This window comes from Sinocyclocheilus grahami, unplaced genomic scaffold (assembly GCF_001515645.1).
Source record: "Sinocyclocheilus grahami isolate Dianchi unplaced genomic scaffold, SAMN03320097.WGS_v1.1 scaffold361.1, whole genome shotgun sequence".
Lineage (NCBI taxonomy): Eukaryota > Metazoa > Chordata > Actinopteri > Cypriniformes > Cyprinidae > Sinocyclocheilus > Sinocyclocheilus grahami.
The window spans coordinates 576,170-598,951 of NW_015505540.1; the positions used below are offsets into that span (position 1 = coordinate 576,170).

At 37.8% G+C, this 22,782-nt stretch overlaps 2 protein-coding genes across 2 annotated transcripts in view; both read left to right on the forward strand.

Annotated features, from left to right (window-relative positions):
- LOC107549055 (serine/threonine-protein kinase Sgk1-like) overlaps positions 1-11,210 on the forward strand; it is a 23,784-nt gene extending 12,574 nt beyond the window's left edge. Inside the window, exons 4-14 of the mRNA XM_016229977.1 lie at positions 845-1,042; positions 1,898-1,958; positions 7,393-7,468; positions 7,778-7,853; positions 7,962-8,150; positions 8,293-8,424; positions 8,842-9,078; positions 9,188-9,283; positions 9,422-9,577; positions 9,738-9,827; positions 10,017-11,210. Coding sequence (XP_016085463.1) covers positions 845-1,042; positions 1,898-1,958; positions 7,393-7,468; positions 7,778-7,853; positions 7,962-8,150; positions 8,293-8,424; positions 8,842-9,078; positions 9,188-9,283; positions 9,422-9,577; positions 9,738-9,827; positions 10,017-10,184 — 1,479 coding nt within the window. The 3' untranslated portion in view covers positions 10,185-11,210. The remainder of the gene's footprint in view (positions 1-844; positions 1,043-1,897; positions 1,959-7,392; positions 7,469-7,777; positions 7,854-7,961; positions 8,151-8,292; positions 8,425-8,841; positions 9,079-9,187; positions 9,284-9,421; positions 9,578-9,737; positions 9,828-10,016) is intronic.
- Positions 11,211-14,903: 3,693 nt separating this feature from the next.
- LOC107549056 (solute carrier family 2, facilitated glucose transporter member 12-like) lies at positions 14,904-22,318 on the forward strand. Its single transcript, XM_016229978.1, has 6 exons — positions 14,904-15,282; positions 15,829-15,963; positions 16,666-18,048; positions 19,239-19,361; positions 20,771-20,903; positions 21,774-22,318. The coding sequence occupies exons 2-6, from the start codon at positions 15,852-15,854 to the stop codon at positions 21,865-21,867; spliced, it is 1,845 nt and encodes a 614-aa protein (XP_016085464.1). The 5' UTR covers positions 14,904-15,282; positions 15,829-15,851; the 3' UTR covers positions 21,868-22,318.
- The last annotated feature ends 464 nt before the right edge of the window (positions 22,319-22,782 follow it).

The window sequence follows — 22,782 nt, forward strand, 5'->3', positions numbered from 1 at the left end:
TATATATATACATATACATATACATATACATATACATATACATAATAAAATAAAAGGAAAATAATAAATAATAATAAATGCTCACCAAGGCTACACTTTTTGATCAAAAATACAGTAAAACAATAATATTGTGAAATATTATTACAAATTAAAACAACAGTTTTCTATTTTAATATGATGTAATGTAATTTATTTCTGTGATGCAAAACATTTCAGCATCATTACGCCAGTCTTCAGTGGCACATGATCCTTCAGAAATCATTCTAATATGCTGATTTGCTGCTCAGGACACATTTCTTATTATTATCAATGTTGAAAACAGTTTGAGTGCTCAAATAGTGGAGTGGAGTGCTCCTCAATATCTTTGTGAGGAAACCAATGATGATGATTCACGTTGAAGTTGAAGTTCACAAAGTTCAAACGAATAGCATTTTTTTTGCAATAGAAATTTATGTAACAACGTAAAAGTTTCTGTCACTTTTCTGACACTGTCACTTTTGATCAATTTAATGCATATTTTCCGAATAAAAAGTATTCATTTCCTTTAATATTTCAAAAAAATCTTACTGAGCCCAAACTTTTGAACGGTAATATATGAGAATTAATTTTGGCTTTAGTACAATAACAATGTAAAGCAAATGATATGTAAACAAATATTGTTGTCTTTATAGTTTTGCGCTATTTTTCCTCACACAGTATACACAGGTCTTAAATATAGAATTTAAGAAGGGGATTCCTTGCAAGGGGATATATTTTCATTATATTTGAGGGCCCTTGGCACTGAAAAAGTTTACTACTAGGCCATGTCAGTACATTAGCTTACCTCATTTGTGTTTTTCAACAGGTGAGGAAATGGAAGATGCTCAGTCGCCATCACAATGATAGTAAGGGGAAGGAGGCCGAATCAGAGGGGCATGTGATCTGCCCCTGGACGATGTCACCCCTGCTGGGAAGCCCCGTACTGTTGGAATGTTGCATCTGCAACGGACCCTTCATCACTTACGGGCACGAGGAGGCATGGCAACCACGTCAGCGCACACAGGTCAGCACACAAACAAATGTCTCATGCAAAAATGTATGAGTATCATTGCGTTAGATAACAAAATATATCATACAATTTAGAGAAATGCACACAAAGCAAAATATTTCATAAAAGCACTAAACTCTAAATCATTAAAATCTTAAAACAATATATATATTTGGATGCTTTCTGGTTGTCGAACATGGTGAAACACGCATTATTTGTTGAAATTTGTACTCATTTTCCATTCTTCTTCATTCTTTTTGGTCTGAACTTAATTTTAGCCACTTAGCTGTTTACACAAGATAAAAGAGCAGTGAGACACATGGGCTGGGAAAGCTTAGCCTAGGTGCACGTGCAAAGATGTTAATACTATCCCACACATATTTCAGCATTCTGTTAGCCGGCTCTCCAGGGAGGTTATTAAAGAAGTGGATTTGGGTAATTGCTCTTTCTGTCGTTCTCTCTCTCTTCCAAGCTCTCTCTCATTCTCTCTCACTCACTTCATACAGAAAGCTTGCTGCTTGGGTGCTAAACTGTAAGCCAGATGTCACACGATTTCATTTTTTGCGAGCTGTAGATTAAGACCGATGTGACAGTCCATCTGAAAGTCATAATTTCACTGTGATGAGTGTGCATGCATGATAAAACTGTATGAAAGTCTTCCACTGACTCATTTGACTGTAAATCTAAAGCCCATTATTAATAAAGCAAAGTCCTAATTCTAATATTCAGTGTCACTTCCAAGGACCAAGGCCTCATTCTGTTATTAAACTTGTGTATAGGTCAAAAGAGACATGCAGTACTAAGACAACAAGAGTGTTTTCATTGAAGACATATTGCAATGACCTACATTACTTCTTTTTTTTCCCCCAGGCAATGGACCTCTACTATCATGGAGACCCTGAGTCTGATTATTGTTGTCCATCTGACACTAGTAAGTTCTGTCTTTTTTCTCCACCAGTCTTTTCTTTCATTTATTGCCTTATTTCCATACTCTCTCTCCCTCTCTTTAGTATTTCTTTTCTCATTCACTCACCTTTATAGCTCTTTCAGGATCTCTTTGGTGCGATTGGTCATTGTACTTCCTTCTCTTCTTTTTTGAGTTGTTTTGTTTCTTCTCCCTTGCTGGTATAAGCATAACCCATTATTACCTTGATCCATGTAGGCTTAGAGTTGAACCTTTAATAACTATTTTTATGCAGGTGCTCAAAACAGCACTTCTGTGAATAAAACACTCCTACACTATTCAATTACAAACACCCAATGCCACTCGATAATGGTTCAAACGCACCACGCACATTTGTCAAGTGCTTGTTAACATGCGTTGTATTTGCTAAATTGCTCCTGACACTGTTAACGAATTATGATTGTATGTATATGGCTGATTTTTTTTCTTTCGGAACTTTTCTTTTCCGAAGGATGATTTTAAAGGATCGAATACACTTTGCTAGCCATAATATCTCTATTTTGGACTTTTTGTAAATTTTTATGACAAAGTTTTAATGTTACACAAACCATTTTAGAGAACAGATACACTACCAATGATAAGTTTAGGGTAAGTACTTTTTAATATAAGCAAGGGTGCATTAAATTGATTAAAAGTAGTACAGACATTTATAATGCTACAAATGATTTCTACTTCAAATAAATGCTGTTGTTTTGAACTTTCTATTTATCAAGAATCCATCACAGGAATAAATTACGTTTTAAAATATATTCAAATAGAAAAGTTATTTTAAATTGTAATAATATTTCACAATATTGCTGTTTTTACTGTGTTTTCTATTAATTATTGTAGCCTTGGTGAACATAAATAAACTTACTGACCCCAAAAGGTTAGATTGATAAGATTATTTGAAAAGGGGCAAATGGAAAGCTGTTGGAAGTCTGTGGAAAGCTGATTTTTCCTGTTTGTCCTGTCATAACTTAACACTGAAACAATATTGCTGTTTTTACTGTGTTTTCTATTAATTATTGTAGCCTTGGTGAACATAAATAAACTTACTGACCCCAAACGTTTTTGGTTATGATGTAGATGAGAAGTGACAAGGGAGGCGTTTTTTATTTTTCATGATTTCAAGTAGACCAAACAACCCATAATTAATGACTCACTAATAAATGGTCTGTTATTGACGCTGTGGATAGAAGATTTTGAAAAATTCCCTCGCAATGACATGGCTGTATTTCATTAGTCATTTAAAGGTTAGATTGATAAGATTATTTGAAAAGGGGCAAATGGAAAGCTGTTGGAAGTCTGTGGAAAGCTGATTTTTCCTGTTTGTCCTGTCATAACTTAACACTGAGCCCAGGACAGGTACAGAGAGGACAGTGTCTTGAGGAGTCAGAGTGTCTTGGTACTGGTCTGCTGGATAAAATGTGCTTTCCCATTTAATGAAACATGCCAAAATATGGAGCACTCTGGAGATGAGGGAATTTGCAATCACTAACATTTAGCTGTCTCGTTATTGAATAATGCAGTACAGTCCCTATGAAAGCAAAAGAATCTGCAACTACAGTAGCTACATCTTTAATATATTTGTTTGTGTTCATATTACATTACTCATAGTTTAAATTTGTCTAAATTATCTCATAAGCTTGAGAATTTCTCTTGATGGAGTCACAGGTGTGTTTGTGTACGCACATATTTGTATGCATTCATGTGAATGTGTGTGTCTGAAGGAAATTGCATAATGCTCTTGAAACCAGTGTATTGCATAATGTTTAGGTCCTGTATTGAGTGCTTAGCTGCATTTAAATAAGATTTTACGTAATCCCCATCTTCCAACATAAATAAACAAAGTGTTTGGACACTTAGGGCTGAAGCTCTTGATCTCTGTGTGCTGTCTCTGTCTCTCTATCCTCTCCCAGACCTCTGTTCACTTCCTATTTACACAAAGAATGAGAGACTGAAAAGAAGGGAATCTGAATGAGATGAGCTCAAGGAGACAGAAGGGGAAGATAATCAAAATTGGGTGTATTGAACTGAGAACTGAAAGTTAAAATGTTTCAAAACATTTCGTAAACTGTTGCGAAAAATAGAGAACAGAAAAGTGTGTAATGTATGACAGTGATGACATACAAAAACTCACAGGAAAGTTGTTAGAATTATATACATAATCATTTAAACAATTTCCATAATAATTTCCAGCTATTAGCCTAGGTTCCATTATGACTTGCCTCATACAGTGTGACAACTTGCCCGAGTCTTAAGATTGTGTGTTTGAGTATTTTGTGTGTGATCATTTTCATGCTTTGCCAAACTGTAATTCACGTTTATTTGTATATTGCTTTTCACGAAACAAATCGTTGCAGAACAGCTTCACAGAAAATTAAGAGTTGCTTATCAGTGGTGACTGTCAAGGTGATGTACATGGCAGAAATGTACAATAAAAACCTTGCAATTAGTTAATGACATGTATTCAAACAAATGGTGAACTGTTAACACCAATGGTTATGTTGCAATCATACTTATAGCAAAATTTGGTAGTTTTGTATGTTGATTCAGGGTTGTCGTCATCTGAGGGATTGACATCATCTCTTCTCAGGTGTTCAGTCATCTCTGAGCTTTGTAAGGGTTGCATCCAGACTGAAGCTTGTGTAATTCCCAGTTACCTCAGGATGCCCATCCGTGCTAGACACAGAGAAGCAAATAGAGAAAAATCATAGCTGCTGTTCAAACCAAGCAAAGAATGATAATGTACATTTGATCAGATATAATTAGTGTTGGAGAGGTGTGGATAATTATGGGAGGTATTGGCTTTATCTAAATTCTCTTAATCAGTACAGAGAGAATACAAAACTTTTTTGCAGCACTCCAGATCAGCATTAAAAGTCCCTTCATTGGTCTCAGTTGAGTTGCACTCGCCAATGATGCCTAAAAACTGTCCAGGTAGATAACTGACTGGGTTTTGACCGACAGCCTCTGTTCATTTAGCTTTAGCTTCTCATGAAAACAGTGCAGCGCATTGTTGGAGGGCTGGAGAGACTCCGCCCCGCAGATACCCGGTGTCAGATCAGCCCTGATGGAATGCGGCGGATTGAGAAAATTCTTTCACCTCCAAACTTCCTCATCAAGCGTGTCTGCGCCACTTTACTCTCTTTCCTGACCCTATGAAAGACACAACTTCACCGCTGACATGTAAGTTGAATCTCGCAGAATTTACCGCGGAAAGCTCGTATTTGTGGAACTGTTTTTATTTAAATGACTGGAGGTGGCCGCTTATAATTAGGGTGTACTGGAGACATCTGTAGGTGCAGGAGCAGCGACCCGGTTTTAACACCTTGCTCACATCTAGATTGATTTAGTCTGATAAGGCAATTGGCTCTGCCTTTCCGAAACATAATACTGTCTCGGCTTTCATAAGAGACTTGTCAGGATTTACAGCACAATGAGAACTTCAGCGGAACTGAAAGGTTTGTACTTTTTCAAGAATACGATAATCATAATAAACCAGTGATATGTATAAAATACACAACAAGCCTATGTATAGTTTATATAGCGGTTTATTCAAACATCTGGAAGGTGTGTTCAAACATTTTCTACGTTAAAATGTATATTTAACAGTGTTACACTATTAATTACGTTGCAACATGTAAGCAGAACCAAAAAATTAGGTGCATGTTGTTTATTGTAGCCTTAATGTTGTATTACTTAGTGCTTTAAATGCACTGTATCATGAACAATGCGAAACAGTGTCTACTCTACATAAGATGTATGCACTCAGTGTTGTTCGGTTACTAGTACTACCGGTAATTTGGTCTACTAATACTAGCGTGAGAAAAACTGATGACTCGAATGTATTCGGCTGTAAAGCTTTAGGGCAGTGCTGGGTTCAGTGTCTACTGTAGCTACAATATGCTTTGTTGCAAATGAGATACAGTATAATTATGTTAAACTAAGTGGTTAAAGTCGAAATGTTTTTTGTCACAGCTCAACCACTTATGAGTTTAAGTAATTTTTTTCCCTAGAAGTAATTAATTCCGGCAAGTCCAACTACTTTCTTCAAATCGGTTCTTTCGAACAGTTCGTTTCGAACACCCGGATTCGGCTTATTTTACGTCATGATATTATTACGCCCTGACATCGCGATGTGGAATGTCATTTGTAGCCACATATTTAACATCTTATTACATTTGAATTGTACAGTTGAATTACGTTTCATCTATATTCAATTGTAATTTCATGTGCCCCAGTTAGTTTTCGGCCCAAACTCTCTTACTATCACTCATCGGTTCCGTTCGATTCAGACTCATGACAGATCGTTATTCCTTCAGTGTTGTGAGTGGACTCGATTATCGGCTCTGACGGTCTAGTGCGGACTGATTTGCGAACGAGTTCAATCGATTCATTGAATGATCCGACACAAAAGAACGGTTTATTTAATCGAGTCAGTACTTTTCCAGCGAGTGCTGAAGTTTGGCTCGAGTCCCTTTGCTTTTGTCCCATTCATGCGTCAGCTGTCACAATGGTTTAATTGGGGTTTTGAGGGGAGGGGGGTGAGTGAAAGAGTCATTGACTCATTGACTGTTGTGCACTTGTGGATGGCAGTGGTTGTTTTTGGACGTCTTTTGACTTCCAAGTATGAAAGGTACGATGAATCAACCGAATCTTTTCTGCTTTATCTTTACACTTAGGCTATAATGAATACATTGTTTACTCTAGCAATAAAATAGCAATGAGAATGTGTAGCAAGACTGGGACTGTTTGTTTTATGACTGTATTAGAAGGCAGGCAGGTTTGGTTATTAAAGATAGATACAGTGACTCGATTTTTTCAAGTTTTGACGTTCCTCTCAACAGAACATGTAGTCCTGCTCAGCTTGTTAGATTCGGGAAGATCTTGTTTTCAACTGCATGTAACATAACATCAGATTTTGGGGCGTGACGTGCTTGTGTACCCTTCACTCACAGCTGGCCCCTCATAGACGTCACAGCTGACTCCGCTAGAACCTGCGGTACATACGCCAGGCCACGCCTCCGCAAGCAGTCACTTGCGTCAGGCCACGCCTCCTCTCTAAAACGCACTCCAAGCCACGCCTCTTAGCGGAACGCGATCTCTAGCCTCCTCCCCATGCCTTTTAAATAGTTGGAACAGTAGTGTAGGAGTTCAGTAGCGCTTTGTGTCGTTTTGGTTACGGGCCCGGAGTGGAAAACTACAGCAATGACAATCCAAACGGAGACGGGCGTCCCAGCTCCAGACTTGACCTACTCTAAAACAAGAGGACTAGTAGCTAATCTCAGTGGTAGGCTTTGTTTTTCAGATGAACGGAATCTCCTGAGCCAACTTTAGCACAGAATGGGAAGAATATTAAGTGATCAAGCTTTTTAATGGACTCTCTCTCTCTCTTTGCTTTTTCTTTTATGTGCAGCCTTTATGAAACAGAGAAAGATGGGACTGAATGACTTTATCCAGAAGCTTTCCACAAACTCTTATGCATGCAAGCAGTAAGTCTAATTTATGTAAATCTGTTTAAGATGAGCATGTTTACAAATTTATTTCAAATATGTATTCATTTACAAAGAAAATGGATATATTTACAAACTTGTTTTAAAATATAAATGTTCCTTTATTTAAAAAAAAATAACTATATAACTATTAATTCAACTTAAATGATTTTTAATATACTAAAAATTATTTTAAAATAATATATTTTTTAATGTTCATATTCGGACATATCTCCTTATTTGTTTGCTAAGTTGTCCTTGTTAAAACCATGCATCTGATCATCAGTCTCTGATCTTTTCTTCCTGCAGTCCTGAGGTCCAGTCCATCTTGAACTTGACACCTCCACAAGATGCAGAGCTGATGAACAGCAACCCTTCCCCACCGGTAATTCTGCGTTTATTTATGTCATGAAAGCATATGTGTGTGTATGCATCATGCATCTTTCTACAAAACAATATATGATTCATATTTGTCTAATCATCTCCTCTTCAGCCAAGTCCTTCTCAGCAAATAAACCTCGGCCCTTCTTCCAACCCCAGCGCCAAACCATCAGACTTCGACTTCCTCAAGGTCATCGGAAAAGGCAGCTTTGGAAAGGTTCTTCTGGCCCGCCACCGGAGCGATGAGAAGTTCTATGCAGTCAAGGTGCTGCAAAAGAAAGCCATCCTGAAGAAGAAAGAGGTATGGAATCATACAAAGCCTCTCTAATTCACTTCTAGTGACAGTTGCTTTAGGCTTTGGAAAATGCATGTGTTTCATAACAGCATAGTAGTCTTAGATGGTTGGTTGACCTCTTATCATGATCTCTAACCTCTGACCTCAGGAGAAACACATCATGTCTGAGCGCAACGTGTTACTGAAGAATGTCAAGCATCCTTTCTTGGTGGGCCTGCATTACTCCTTTCAGACTACTGATAAACTCTACTTTGTACTGGACTACATCAATGGCGGCGAGGTACGTTATTTAATTTGCTTTTTTTTTTTACGTTACGCACAGTAGGGAGTAAAACAATATTTACAAGAGAGGGTGACAAAAAATTAAATAGTCAAAGATGTTGAAGGAGACAGTGAGGTATATGCAGACAGAAAAAGGACATGCTTTCATGAGAAGCGGCTGGGCTCTGAATAGGAAACTCTCCTCAGGAAATGGCTGGGAGGGGAAAGTGTGTGAGGTAGGGGAGCCAGATTTAGCAGCTATGGTGGTTTAGACTCTTAACTCAACAGACGTCTCTGAGGGGCAGCGGAGGGGGTACGTTCTCATTTCCTGCCATTGTTCGGGATTGTGAAGTCTAGAAAGCCTGATTAAGTATGCCATTCAGGATATGGAATGCACGGCCTAATCTGTCTCCTCTCTCTCTTTGTCTTTCTATAGCTGTTCTATCATTTGCAGCGGGAGCGATGCTTTCTGGAGCCACGTGCGCGGTTCTATGCAGCCGAGATCGCGAGCGCCTTGGGGTACCTGCACTCGCTGAACATCGTGTACCGAGACTTGAAGCCCGAGAACATTCTCTTGGATTCTCAAGGACACATCATCCTGACCGACTTCGGCCTGTGCAAAGAAAACATAGAACCCAATGGAACGACATCAACGTTCTGTGGAACACCAGAGGTAAATAACATTCACTTTTATTGTTAAACAGCGGTTGCTTTCAAACAATGCAATTGCATTTGCAATTAGTAAGCCTACCCATCTTGATGTTTCTCCTTTTGTCTTGCAGTATTTGGCACCAGAAGTGTTACACAAACAGCCGTATGACCGGACAGTGGACTGGTGGTGTTTGGGTGCAGTGCTGTATGAAATGTTATATGGCCTGGTGAGTTATTCCAGCAAAATAAATTTATTTTGTGCCTTTAATTGAATGTATTTAACTAATTAGCTTAATTGAATTGGAATTGACTTGAGTACTTGGCTTTGTACTTGATTGCTGATTGTTTTTCTGGTTTCTCCACAGCCTCCGTTCTACAGCCGTAACACAGCGGAAATGTACGATAACATTCTGAACAAGCCACTGCAGCTCAAACCCAACATATCTAATGCTGCCAAACACCTGCTGGAGGGCCTGCTGCAAAAAGACCGAACTAAGAGACTGGGCTTCACTGATGACTTTGTAAGTGTGTTTGAATTTTAGAGTATAAATATATATATATATATATATATATATATATATATATATATATATCTCGTTTTTACTGTATATTAGCCATATCATATTAAATAGCAGTTTTGTTGCTGTTATATCTAATGTATCTTCTATTTCACTTTTGTAGACTGAGATCAAGAACCACATGTTCTTCTCTCCCATAAACTGGGATGATCTAAATGCCAAGAAGCTCACGCCGCCCTTCAACCCCAACGTGGTATGTTCCACTGCTGTTCTGCGTTGACTTTGGGTTATTACAACATAGCACTGGATGTTAGAGATAAAAAGGACCTAGTCATTCTGGCATGATTTGTGTCAAGAGAATGCAGAGAATCATGCTATGCAAATATTGCAGCTTCTTATCAGTTGATTTCAGTTGTGTAATTTTGAAGTGTTTTTGTTTCAGACGGGGCCTAATGACTTGCGGCACTTCGACCCAGAGTTCACCGACGAGCCAGTGCCGAATTCAATCGGCTGCTCCCCGGACAGCGCTTTAGTCACAGCCAGCATCACCGAGGCAGCAGAGGCTTTCCTTGGTTTCTCTTACGCCCCTGCTATGGATTCCTACCTGTAGCCCATCGATGCAGGAACGCCATCCCATAAACTCTTACCTGTAGCTTATTACCATGGAAACCTGTCCCATGGAATCACACCTGTAGTGCATCACTATGAGAAAAGAAACCGTCTCATTTCCCTGCCTCCGTATAGGGGGCATTTGCACATGGCATATGGCAGCTCAAAAGGCCTTTGTTTAAAGGCCTGAGTTTTACAAATTAATAAAAGACTTGTCATCTTCATCGACTGCATCCAAATGCACGATTTCTCCTCCGCTTTCACCCCGGGTTGTGTCAGACAGACAGATGGGGAAAAAGAGAGAGAGAGAAGATTGATTCTGATGGACGATTGCTATGTACTTTTCTTTTCTTGAGATTTATTTCCAGCTTATTCACTTTTATAGGATTGTTGATGCTAGACTTCATTGTTTTGGATGGATTGGATGTGTGCGTGTGTGTATGTGCCTTCGTTTTAACACCCCTTCACACATGTTTGTTTAATCTAAATTATGTGATCTGGCACGTCAGTCCGTGTCTGATATAAGTCAACATGACGCTAAAACCACTCAAATATATCAGCATCTGATGTTTATGTGATCTTTCAGTTACACATCTGGGATTAAGTTGCACATTTAACTTCCTAATTTAAAGGGCACTTCCTTTTTTGTGTTTTTCTTGTTCTTTTGACTCAAGTGGAAGGTGCTAGAGGGATGTGCTGCTAATGTGTGTAGATACGCACTTGGACCAAGGAATCAGACGTCTCTGTTTTACCTTAGTCTTCCAGCCTCCTAGGATGTACAGTAATCGTACAGCTCAGAAATGGGCTAGTTTGTCTGAACATCACATTCCATGAAATAAGACTGTATGGTTATTTAAGTTTGTTTGTATATTTTAAGGTCTATGTATTAGTTTTAATGTATATGGAACAAAAACTTAAGGTATGCTTACATGTAACTATAAATGTACTGTAAAGTTGTAAAATGTTTTAATTAAAACAATGTGACCTTGTTTTGTTCGCAATAAAACTTTATGGTTATTTTTCCCCAAAACAATATTTGCATCTTGTTTTTTTTTTTCTGTAGATGAAACTAAAACATTGGGTCATATAATTTAACAAACAGATTTAGCAAACATCACACACCATAAAACGTCATCGGTTTCCTCAGCTGGTCAAAGGTTGCTTTTAGTACATTGTTGTGCATCATTTTACTTTCCCAACTCAGTGCTCACGCCATCCCTGCACATTGAACCCCATCGTTAACCAACCATAATTTTCATTTCTCCTGCAGCTGTCAATGTTTGTATGTGTTAACTGCAGCTCCTGGAACTGCTTTTCTGAGACCTGGCGTAATGGTCTGAGCAAGTTCACCAGAAATGCTGCACTTGAGGCCTTAAATTAGGTCATGCATGAGTGAAATGACAGGTAATTTGTTCAAAGTAAACCTGAGCATTGCTTTTAAGAGATTTCATAGACATGCTATGCAGGATACATAGGAAATTACTAGCTGTAAATATTCTTTGGCTCTCAAAAGGTCAACGTGACTATGTGACATAAAAGGTTACTAAATATAAAACAAACATATTTCAATTGTGAGATTATACGCATTGCAATAAAAAAATGAGTGCTAATAGATAAATAGAGCGAGTTACAATCTTAGATCTCTTATCCACTAGCGCCGCCACAATGTTGCATTTGAAACGACTGAACACTTTTTTTTAACATAAACATGAATATGATCTGAAGCAAAACCTTCAACAAAATGCAATAAAATGTGTTGCTATAATACATACATGCAAATTATGAACCAAAGTATGTATAAACATTTAATTTCTGTTCACTTTGTTTGGTGTGACAAAATAATTGATCTTTCTTTTAGTTTGTGAAGATTTTAACCTGCACGTAAATCGGTTAAAAAAAAGGTCACAGACAGTCTTTGTGTGGAACTTTTCACTCTTTCATGTAATTACATTTATCTGGCCTGTAGATGGAACTATATTACAACAGAAGATGCTCTGGAAATAACAATTCACAAATTAAAAAAAAAAAAAACACCGGAACATGTGAAACCTGGGTGATGCTATTATTCACAAAACATTTCATGCGATTTCATTAGCACTGCAAAAACAGTACTGTATGTCTGTCTATAGTCTATGTACGTACGGAAAGGCTGCTATTCAGCTACTCAAGTATTACACACCACAGCAGTTTACACAAGTGTCTGATGACTCCGCAAACTCAACTGATCTGACACAGCACAGCAGACCGCCATATTGCATTTCAGCTACATTATCACAATCACAAGTTAACTTTCAATCAGGTTAAACATAGTGTATTTGTGCATACATTATGCAATCTGTATTATATATGTCTATTAATTACGTATGAGATTAAATTATGTAGGTGAACTTTGGCCACTTGATGATGACTGTCTCAATGTACCCTAATTCACACTATTGATACATCTCATAGTAGAATTCTATTCTAATGTGTAGTAGTGCAAATTATACACTAGAATATGGATTTTGCAGCCAACTATATGATCATGAAGGCGAATTTGTCAAAGTTTTTATATTCCATTATATAACTCTGATGTAACACGCATTACAGTACAAAATGGGCAACAGTAAAAAAACAGTAAAATTTATAAGACGAGAAGCATAAAACTACTCGACTATGAATGGAAAAATCGAGACTATGAGGCGCATTGTAAATTCTCGCGGTAGGTTGTGAATTCTACTCTTATGAGCAGCTGTGAAGCCACAATACCAGTTATTTGTGTCACCTGAACAAATTAAGATGCAGTCAGTTTTCTTATTCAGATACATGCTTTGTCCTGTTGTTGTGTGTGGTATTTTGAAGTAAGGAAATCACTTGCATAATCGAGTCATGCACCAGTCTAATCAGTCCTAATCGTGTCCACGAATCATTTGAACAGTTCGTTTTCAAAGAACAGGTTCAAGAAAACAATGCGCCGATTCTTTTACGCAATTCTCCAATGAAGTGGTCCATGACAACAACTATTTGTATGCGTGTTGACTCGGCTGTCCAACATACAAGTTACAGAACGTTTTATTTACAACATTTCTGTTCTACCGAAACATATTTACAACATTTCTGTTCTACCGAAACATACTTGACGTATACGTACCAGGATTTCTATATTGCCTAAAATATCCAGGTTTTGGCATTGTTTTCCTGTTTTCATACTTGCTAATAGGTAATGATCGAAAAATAGTTTGAATAACATGCAGGCATTGCACTGTTTGACCAATCAAATTAAAGGGGAACGTGTAAACCACAAATAAAATAAGATATGTCCAGCCAAAATCAGGTTTTCCGTTTATGTCATTAAAGCATTATATACTTTATAATGATTCAAGCCATTATTCAACAAAGTTTTAAGTGTCATATTTCCTATCCCTATTTCTTTTAATTCTTCCAACAGAAATGCTCTTTCATTATCATAAGCAGAACAATGTAATAGTGCATGCTCTACTGTTTCTGGTAATCCACACAGACTACAGTTCCCAGACTCATGCTTATTCATTTTATATAGAGAAGAATTTAAAGCAGTATGGCCAATGCAAAGTCTGGTAATAATTGTATCTTCTCTTCTACTACCAAAATTAACTCTTTCAACCCCAACTTGATTTTGAATATGATAAAGATGTCTTCCTCTCTCCTCCTTATTCCAAACTGCTTGCCATCTCATTTTTATTGCTGTTCTAATTTTAACCTTAACTTCTTCTTTGCTTAGTGGTATAATAATTTCTATATGTGATAATTTTAGTGCCTGCTTTGCTAAATGATCCGCAGCCTCATTTCCATCCACTCCCACGTGTGCGGGAACCCACAGGAAACATATCTTAATTCCCATCTTATTCACTCTATACATACATAAAAGAATTTCATACAAAATGTCTTGAAGATCTTCCACTGATAAGACTTGATAATGCAGAGAATGAATCTGAACATATCACCGCATTCATTGGCCGAGTATCCTCCATCCACCTGATAGCTAATAATATTGCTACCATCTCTGTAGTGTAAACTCCTACTTGATCAGAAACTCTTTTTCCAATCTTCATTTGATAAGTTGGGACAAATACAGCTGCTGATGCTCGTCCTGTCTCGTGATCTTTGGAACCATCAGTGAAAATTGAGATTGCGGAGTTATAATTCTGTTCTAGATACAGTTTAACCATGACATCTTTTGCTACTACTCTATTTTTGTCATTAATAATTTCTTGCAAATTAAAGTCTACTAATGGTAAAGGCTGTGCTCCTCTCCACAATTACAACACTTTAGCTTTACATCTTGTTCACATTTACCATATTCGTGATTTCCTCCACATCTTAACGCCAACTTTGTTCTTACTCCCAGTTTTCTATGAATCAAATATTTAATCGGTTCGTCCCGATTTGATTGACTTCGAATATTAAACGACTCGTTCAGTACGAGCCGATTAAATGACTCATGGAACCAGGGTTGCCAGGTTTTCCCAACAAAACCCGCCCAATTGCTACTCAAAACTAGCCCATACAGGGGAACCCCGGTAAAAATGTGGGGTAAAATGCACATTTTAGGGTCTAAATATCACATTATTGGGGTCGCGGCAACAGTGTTAAAGTAGCCCAATTCCGCGGGAAAACCGCGGACTTGGCAACACTGCACGGACCAGAACTGACCTCATGATTCAAATCGAAAGAACTGAGCTCTCGACTCATGTGGCTGGACGAATCAGACAGCTGACAGACATTCTACACGGTCATATTCTGCGCTTAAAAGAAAGCTTTTCTGTCGGTCACCACATTATTTCGTTCAGTCCAAACATGAAAGAATATGAATTTCCTAGTGTAATGATGCCTTTTAATTTATGAGCACAGTTCAGTCAGAGCCGCTTAGTTCCACTTAGTTCTTCAACCCCTTCTGCTTACTTGACACTTTCAGCCTCGCTGTTTTGCATTGGTTAATGTAGGCGGAGTTTAAGTCAGTGCCTTCCAAAACAAGGAACGTGTGTCGACACAAGGGCAGTTAAGTTACTGCTACCCTGGAGAAGAGGCGAAGAGCTGCGATGATTTCGTAGACAGAATTCCCCGTTATTTACATTAAAGAGGTAACGTTGATATCAAAACGCGGACGCTTTGTTTGAATGGCCTTGATAGTTAAAAAAAATGTCACAGTGCAAATTCAAGATGGTCAATGGCTGTGCATCCCTGATTGGGACATGCTGTTATACTTGTGTGTTAACAGCAGCAAATAAAGTTGTTTATGCATGTTTTGGTGTTCCCATTGGTGGCTTTGTTAGTATGGGCTTCCATGAACTAGATAACCAGTTTGTGTTTTTTAAGTGTTCAGTGGTTACTTGAATGCTTATTAGAGATATATTTGATGATTAAATGATGATCTTCTTATTAAGAAGCAGACTATGCTTTGAAAAGTTTTTCTATTGGTCTAATCCCAATGAATATCTACAATGTTGTGGAGGTGTCACGGTCGAGTTCTAGGAGAGCTCTGAAGGTCCCTTACAAATGTGTTCTATCATATCTGTATTCTTTTCATTGCTAATATTATTGCTGGAGAAATGCATGATCACCTGATTATCACCGGTTATTATGAACCTATTGTTAAATAATCATTGTTTATTGTCCACCTACTGTAGTTGTACCACAACCCTTGAAGAACATGGAAGCATCTGAAGAGTCCATAAGAATGACTCCCGATCCTCAGAGCAAAACATGTCTACAGAATCAGGACACACACATATATCAAGAGAAAAAAACATCTGCACAATCAGGTAGGTACTCCATCACACAGGTAACAGAAAAAAAAGCTTCCTATATTTTTAGCTTTTGATATCAAAGTCTGTGCGTCCAGTCAAACTTGACTAAAACAGTTATATCACTTGGTAGAAGTAAAGTGTACATTTTCCTGTTAGTTTCATAAGTAATTATTTGTGTGGTAATAAGTTAAAATTAGAAGCTCTTTTTGTTATAAAGTAATAATGAAATAGCAATGACTAGTAATGACACTTTTTCTGATTATTAGAAAATGTTGTGTGTGTGGTGTGTTTCACAACTTGGTTAGAAATGATAAAAGTAATCTAAAACATGTTGCTTTAGTTTTGTAACAGTTATGTAATACAAATAATAGCTTAATGGAACCCTGTTATTAAAATTTCTTGTGATAGCTGTGATGCTGTAATCAAGCAGTCATATATAGTCAGGTATATTGTAGTTAATTAAATGTGAAGACTGTTTTATCATTCACCTGGGATGATTATAAGTTCTGCAATACAGCAATTCAAACACTTGCTAGTGCTTACTGTAAAATTGTTTGTACACTGTAAAAAAAAATGGCGGAAATGCACTGGTAATTTTCATTAACAGTAAAACAATGCAGTGCAAAATTCAAAATACAGGTAAAACACCTGTAAAAATCAATTCGGAAAATTATATATATATATATATTGAACTCTTCCCTCTGTCTGTCTCTGTAGGCAGTGGTGCAGCACTGGTGTTGTGTTCTGTGTCTGTGGCCTGCCTGAGTGGGTTGATGATGGGCTATGAGATGAGTCTGATATCAGGAGCATTGCTTCAACTCAGGGAAATTTTGATTCTCTCCTGCCCGCAGCAAGAGCAAGTCATTGGGTCTCTTCTGTTTGGAGCCTTCCTCCTCTCCCTGGGTGGCGGCACCATACTGGACCGCTATGGACGACGGTTCTCCATCGTCCTCACGGCGCTGCTGTGTGTGTTGGGCACACTTCTGAGCGTGTGTGTGGTGTCGTTTTGGGTGCTAGTAGTCGGGCGGATGCTTGTTGGCATGGCGGTAGCGCTGTCTGGCACAGCGTCGTGCCTTTACGCGGCAGAAGTGGCACCGGCCGCCTGGCGTGGGAGATGCGTGTGTGTGTATGAGTTGATGGTAGTTTTAGGGATGCTCTTGGGTTTTGGACTGAGCTGGGCATTCGCAGGGGTCCCGGATGGATGGAGGTTTACGTTCGGTGGCGTGCTGTTCCCTGCTTTGCTGCAAGCTGGCATAATGCCGTTTTTGCCGCAGAGTCCACGCTTTTTGCTGGCCCAGCAGCGTGAGAAAGAGGCTCACGCAACTCTCCTTCGTCTCCGTGCAGGAATCAAAGGAGTAGATGCGGTAGAGGACGAACTTGAGGCGATACGCATGACATTGGGGACGGAGCGCCTGCACGGCTTCCTGGACCTCTTTTGTTCCCGTGACAATATGCTTCAGAGACTGCTTGTTGGCGCTGCACTAGTTTTCTTGCAGCAGGCTACGGGACAGCCCAACATTTTAGCGTATGCATCAACTGTTCTCAGCAGCGTGGGCTTCCATGGGAATGAGGCGGCGACTCTTGCATCCACAGGGTTTGGTATGGTTAAAGTGGGAGGGACCATTCCTGCTGTCTTTCTAGTGGACAAAGTGGGGCCTAAAGTCCTACTATGTGTTGGAGCTGTTGTCATGATGTTGTCAACAGCAACACTGGGGGCCGTTACATTGCAAAGTCACACACATGTTTCTAGCCTATGCAGAGGCCCCGTTAATAAAACAAACCTAACAGTATTTGAGACGGGAGAAGAGACTGATTTCCAGACAAACAATCCACTGGGTTTATACCAGCCTTCTTACAATGAACTTCAAAACAAGCACAAAACAAATGTTTTCCTCTTTAATGACACTAAGGACCATTGGATTTTAAACTATACTCATGATTATAGGATATTTATGGAACTGGCTAAGGGTTCTGAGAAAGACAGTTCCAAAATTGCACTTCAGTCTCTTCATGTTAATGAGGTGTCGCCCTCTCTGAAATGGATCTCTCTGGTCAGCTTGCTGGTTTATGTAGCTGGATTTTCCATCAGCTTGGGACCAAGTAAGATTCAGTCACTGTTCACACTGTCACATAAAACAAAAACGTCCTGTTAAAGGAATAGTTCAATAGTTGGAAATGTACTCACTCTCAGGCCATCCAAGATGTAGATGAGTTTGTTTCTTCATCAAAACAGATTTAGAAAAATGTATCATTACATTATTTGCTCACCACTGGATCTTCTGCAGTGAATGGGTGCCATCAGAATGAGAGTTCAAACAGCTGATAAAAACATCACAACGTTCCACAAGTAATCCACACAACTCCAGTCCATCAGTTAACATATTAATGCTGCATGTTTGTAATAAACAAATCCATCATTAACACATTTTTAACTTCACTGTTGCTTCCAGCTAAAATATGAGTCCTCTATCCAAAATATAGCTTTCTCAGATGAAGAAACAAACTCGTCTTGAATGGCCTGTGGGTGAGCAAATTTTAATTTTTGGGTTCGCTATTCCTTTAAGGGGTGGTCCATCCAAAAATGAAATTCTGTCATCATTTAATCACCCTCATGTCATTCCAAACCAATATGACTGAGTTTCTTCTTTGGATCACAAAAGGACAATTTTGAATAATGTAGTTATTTTAAGGTTTTAGAACTTTAACATGCAACTGCAATAAACAGGGACTTTTTATATTTTAAGGTTCATAAAATCCAGTGAGTTGTTAACCGCTGTGACTGGATAATTGAATAAGTAAACTGAAATTCAAGAATCATATCAGTCCAATTTGTAAACAAATCATTCAGATTGATTCATTGAAACATTCAGTCTCAAAAGAAGGAATTTATTGTCAATTTGTTCGAACATTGCTAGTGCTACTACTCTCCAGTGACCTGTTAACTGCTGTGATTGGATCATTGAATCAGTTAAACTTAAGAACTGGATCAGTCTTTTTTATGAACAAATCTTTCAAGCCGATTCATTTAAAACTTCTGACTCAAAATATATTTTTTTTATGGAACTTTGCAGCCCCAATGCCAATTTGCTTTCTATAATGAAAAGAGAGGCCAGAATAATCTTCAAATATTTAGAAGAATGGTAGTCAAGCAGGTTTGAACCAACATGAGATTGATTAAATGTTTTATTTATTTATTTATTTTTTAGGTGAACTATTCTTTTAATGTTGCATTTCTATGAAAAGCATATGTTGCAGATTTTTCATTTTTATATTTAATCATCAATCTGCAGTGGTTCATGTGGTTTTGAGTGCGATCTTCCCGACTGGCATCCGTGGAAAGGCTGTGTCCGTCATCTCTGCCTTTAACTGGGCCACAAATTTGCTCATATCGATGACTTTCCTTACTCTGACAGGTAACACACATACAAACACAGAAAGGGGTTATTTACTGCTATGAGATCAGTAGATCATGGTGACCCAGTCGTATTGCAGGGTGCAGGCAGCGTATTTATCAGCATCTGGCTACTGAAGGTCATCCAATAAAACCCATGAAGATTGAGGCTGTCTCTGTTTAGATATGTAGTTAAATACTGCTGTACTCTGGGTCCTTGATCTGACACTTATTTGGAGGAAAATTTTATAATTAGTGAACATCACTATTACCTTTTCTCAAACTTCAAGTTAGTGGTTTGATTAAATTCCTAAGCCTAAGTATTACATTTAATACAAAAACTGTCTCTTACTGTTTGTGCTACAGACAATGTCATTACATTTCTAAAAAAAAGTCTTACAAGCAAGACACCATAATGACCCTCCATGAGTTATTTAAGAGCACAGTTAATTTTGCCATAGATCATTAACTAACAGGGTCAAAGGGATGTGTTGTTTTGATTCAAGTTTCTATTCTGGAAAAACACTGGATTGATTATTAATGTTAGAATTTAACCCAGCATGTTGTTCTCATAACCTACAAGTGTTGCCTTAGCCTATCTAAAATGATATAAATCAAAGGTTTTCAGATGGGTTCAGGGACCTTAAGGGGTCCGCAAGGGGGTCTGGAAAATTTGAGAAAAAAATTAAGCCTGTCATTGTTAACTGTAAACATTCTCTGGAACAGTATTTGTTGTGAAAAGGGCACTACAAATACATTTGAATTAAATTAACATTTATTATTACATAATAGGTGGTAGAAAAAGAAAGAAAGATACTCTTAATAGAATGTCATTATTGTTCATATATATATTATTTACATATCATATAGATAGATAGATAGATAGAATTTGCTTTGGCTTCAGTAACAGTACAAAAGCCAGTTATTTAATTTTGCAAATAAGGCGTTTACAATATCATTATTTTTTGTTTTTTGTTTTTTTTGTTTTACACAGTATCACTCCTTATGTATGAAAATATCTAACTGTCTTTATATTTTAGGAAGTGGTCCCTCGCAAAGGGATCTTAATATTTGGGGATTCATAGCATTAAAATACTTGAAACTTATACACTATAAAGATTCATCAGACTAAGTTTTATGAAATATTGTAATTATCAAATTCAATGAGGGCTGTAAAGAATATTTGACAATAGAAGCAAAGTTTTGTTCTCAGACACTGATCACTAAGTGTGGATTGAGTTAGGATTGTGTGTTTAGAGGCAGTTCACCAAACATTCATTTGCCACCTGTGGGGATGTTCCTGCAGAGAGGGAATGAAAACTCAAAGAAACAAACTTACAAAGCGTTGCACAGAACAATAAACAAAACAGTTTTTGTAGCTGAAAGGAGTGCTTTTCAGAGGTGATTTACTGAACTGTGTTGTGGTTGTAGAGAGGATCGGCCTGCCCACCGTGATCTTCTCCTATGCTGCTATGAGCTTCGTGTTGGTGGTGTTTGTGATTGTATTTGTGCCAGAGACGAAAGGCCGATCGCTGGAACAGATCTCTAAGGAGCTTGCCATGAAGTGAGCACACACACACACACACACACACACACACAAATGCCTCTCGTGTTAATGATCCCATTGACTTGTGTTGTTCTCTAATTAAGTTAATTAGTTACGGTGACCATCCGTCCTCTTTTCCCCCAAACATGTTCTGGCCAGGATTTCTAAATTGCCTAAAAGGTCTGAGTTTTGGCTTTGTTATCCTCAAACTTGCTGAAGGTAGTGACTAAAAAGTAGTTACTTTTTAAGTAAGTACTAAAAGCATTGTACATAATTAACCAATTATGGCATGCAAGAAGGTGGGATCTACAGAGAACGGATAAATCAAAGCAAATACCAAATATATAATGTACGAGGACTGTAAAGTGCATGTTAATAGGAAAACAAAGCTAAAACCAGCTATTTTAGGCAATTTTAAATCCCAATGTCCGTGAAAAAAAGAAGACGTACGGTCACCCTGAATTACTAGTTTTCTCAGGCATCACTTTTATTATTGCTCATTAAATGTATTAAAATTTGCCATGTAAGACAATTTTATTAATTAAAATCATTTATTATATTAATTAAATAATTTAATTTGTGAATGTTTTAATGCATTGTTTAAATCTTATATATTATATTTGGCTAAAAATTCACATAATTACCATGAAGGAGAGACTTGAAAATACAGAATATTCTAGACACTTGGGATGATAAATGTTTTTTCAGCAACCTGTTCTACAAGCTACCCCATTCGGCAAAATATTTCTTTACAATAGCGTGTGAGGGTCAAAAACACTCATACACATGATTTTACAATGTTTGGCACTTGTCCCATATTGCATGCATCAGCGACTTTTTGTTTTAAAGTGCATAACATAATGGTCAGACACGTGTCTTGTTTTGCAGGAATCACCTGAACAGCAGACTGCTGCATCATAGAAGAAAATACGAGGCTATAGCACAACCCTCACAGGAGGAAAAAGCCCTCACAACGGTTTGACTCTTTACCTAGATGAAGAGTGGAAGTGCACAAGGGTATTTGCAAACAATAGGACAGCCAAACCTGTTACTGCACATTTCAAAGTATTGAAGAGATATAACTGATTCATGTTGCCATTGTGATCATTTAGCTTAATAAACCTTCCTATGGCATGATGGATTCAGTTGAGAAGAGTTTTTTTTGTCAATACGATTTATTTGTATTCATTTAAAAATATATATTTTAAATAGTTTTGGTATTGACCGAGATTTATATGGAATATTTACAGCTGACTGTTATGAAACACTTTGGAAATTGTGCAGTCATGACCATAATCATGCCATGGCAAGTCAAAGCCAGGTTCTGTGGCCCAGCCACATGTTAGTGTTTGTGTGCTAAACATTACCAATTTGACAACACTTAAAGGGTTAGTTCACCCAAAAATGAAAATTAGCCTGTGTTTTACTCACCCTCGAAGCATCCTAGGTGTATGTGACTTTTTTTCTTTCAGACGAATCCAATCAGAGTTATATTAAAAAACGGTCCTTCCGCATATAACAGAATACAGGAAGTGAGAGAAAAGTGTTTATTACGTTTGAAATATGGATATTTCTCTTACAAAAACGCATCGATTCACTACAGGAGGCCTTTATTCACCCCCCGGAGCCGTGTGAGCAACGTTTTATTATGGATGCGCGCACTTTATTTCACGTCTTCTGAACCGTTGACAACCAACACCCGCTTACCCCCATTGAAAGGCTTGGAGGGGCCAGGACCATTTTTAAAGGGGTCATATGATGCTATTTTAAAGATCATTATTTGGTGTAACAGAATATGTTGACATGCTTTAATGTTCAAAAAGCACATTATTTTTCAAATACTGTACATTATTATAGGTCCTCTATGCCCCACCATATATTTAATGACTTTCCAGAA

Coding starts and splice junctions, on each gene's coding strand:
- LOC107549056 (XM_016229978.1), top strand. CDS start 15,852: ATGGAAGCATCTGAAGAGTCCATAAGAATGACTCCCGATCCTCAGAGC. Junction 15,964..16,665: donor AAAAACATCTGCACAATCAG/GTAGGTACTCCA, acceptor CTGTCTCTGTAG/GCAGTGGTGCAGCACTGGTG. Junction 18,049..19,238: donor TTCCATCAGCTTGGGACCAA/GTAAGATTCAGT, acceptor ATCAATCTGCAG/TGGTTCATGTGGTTTTGAGT.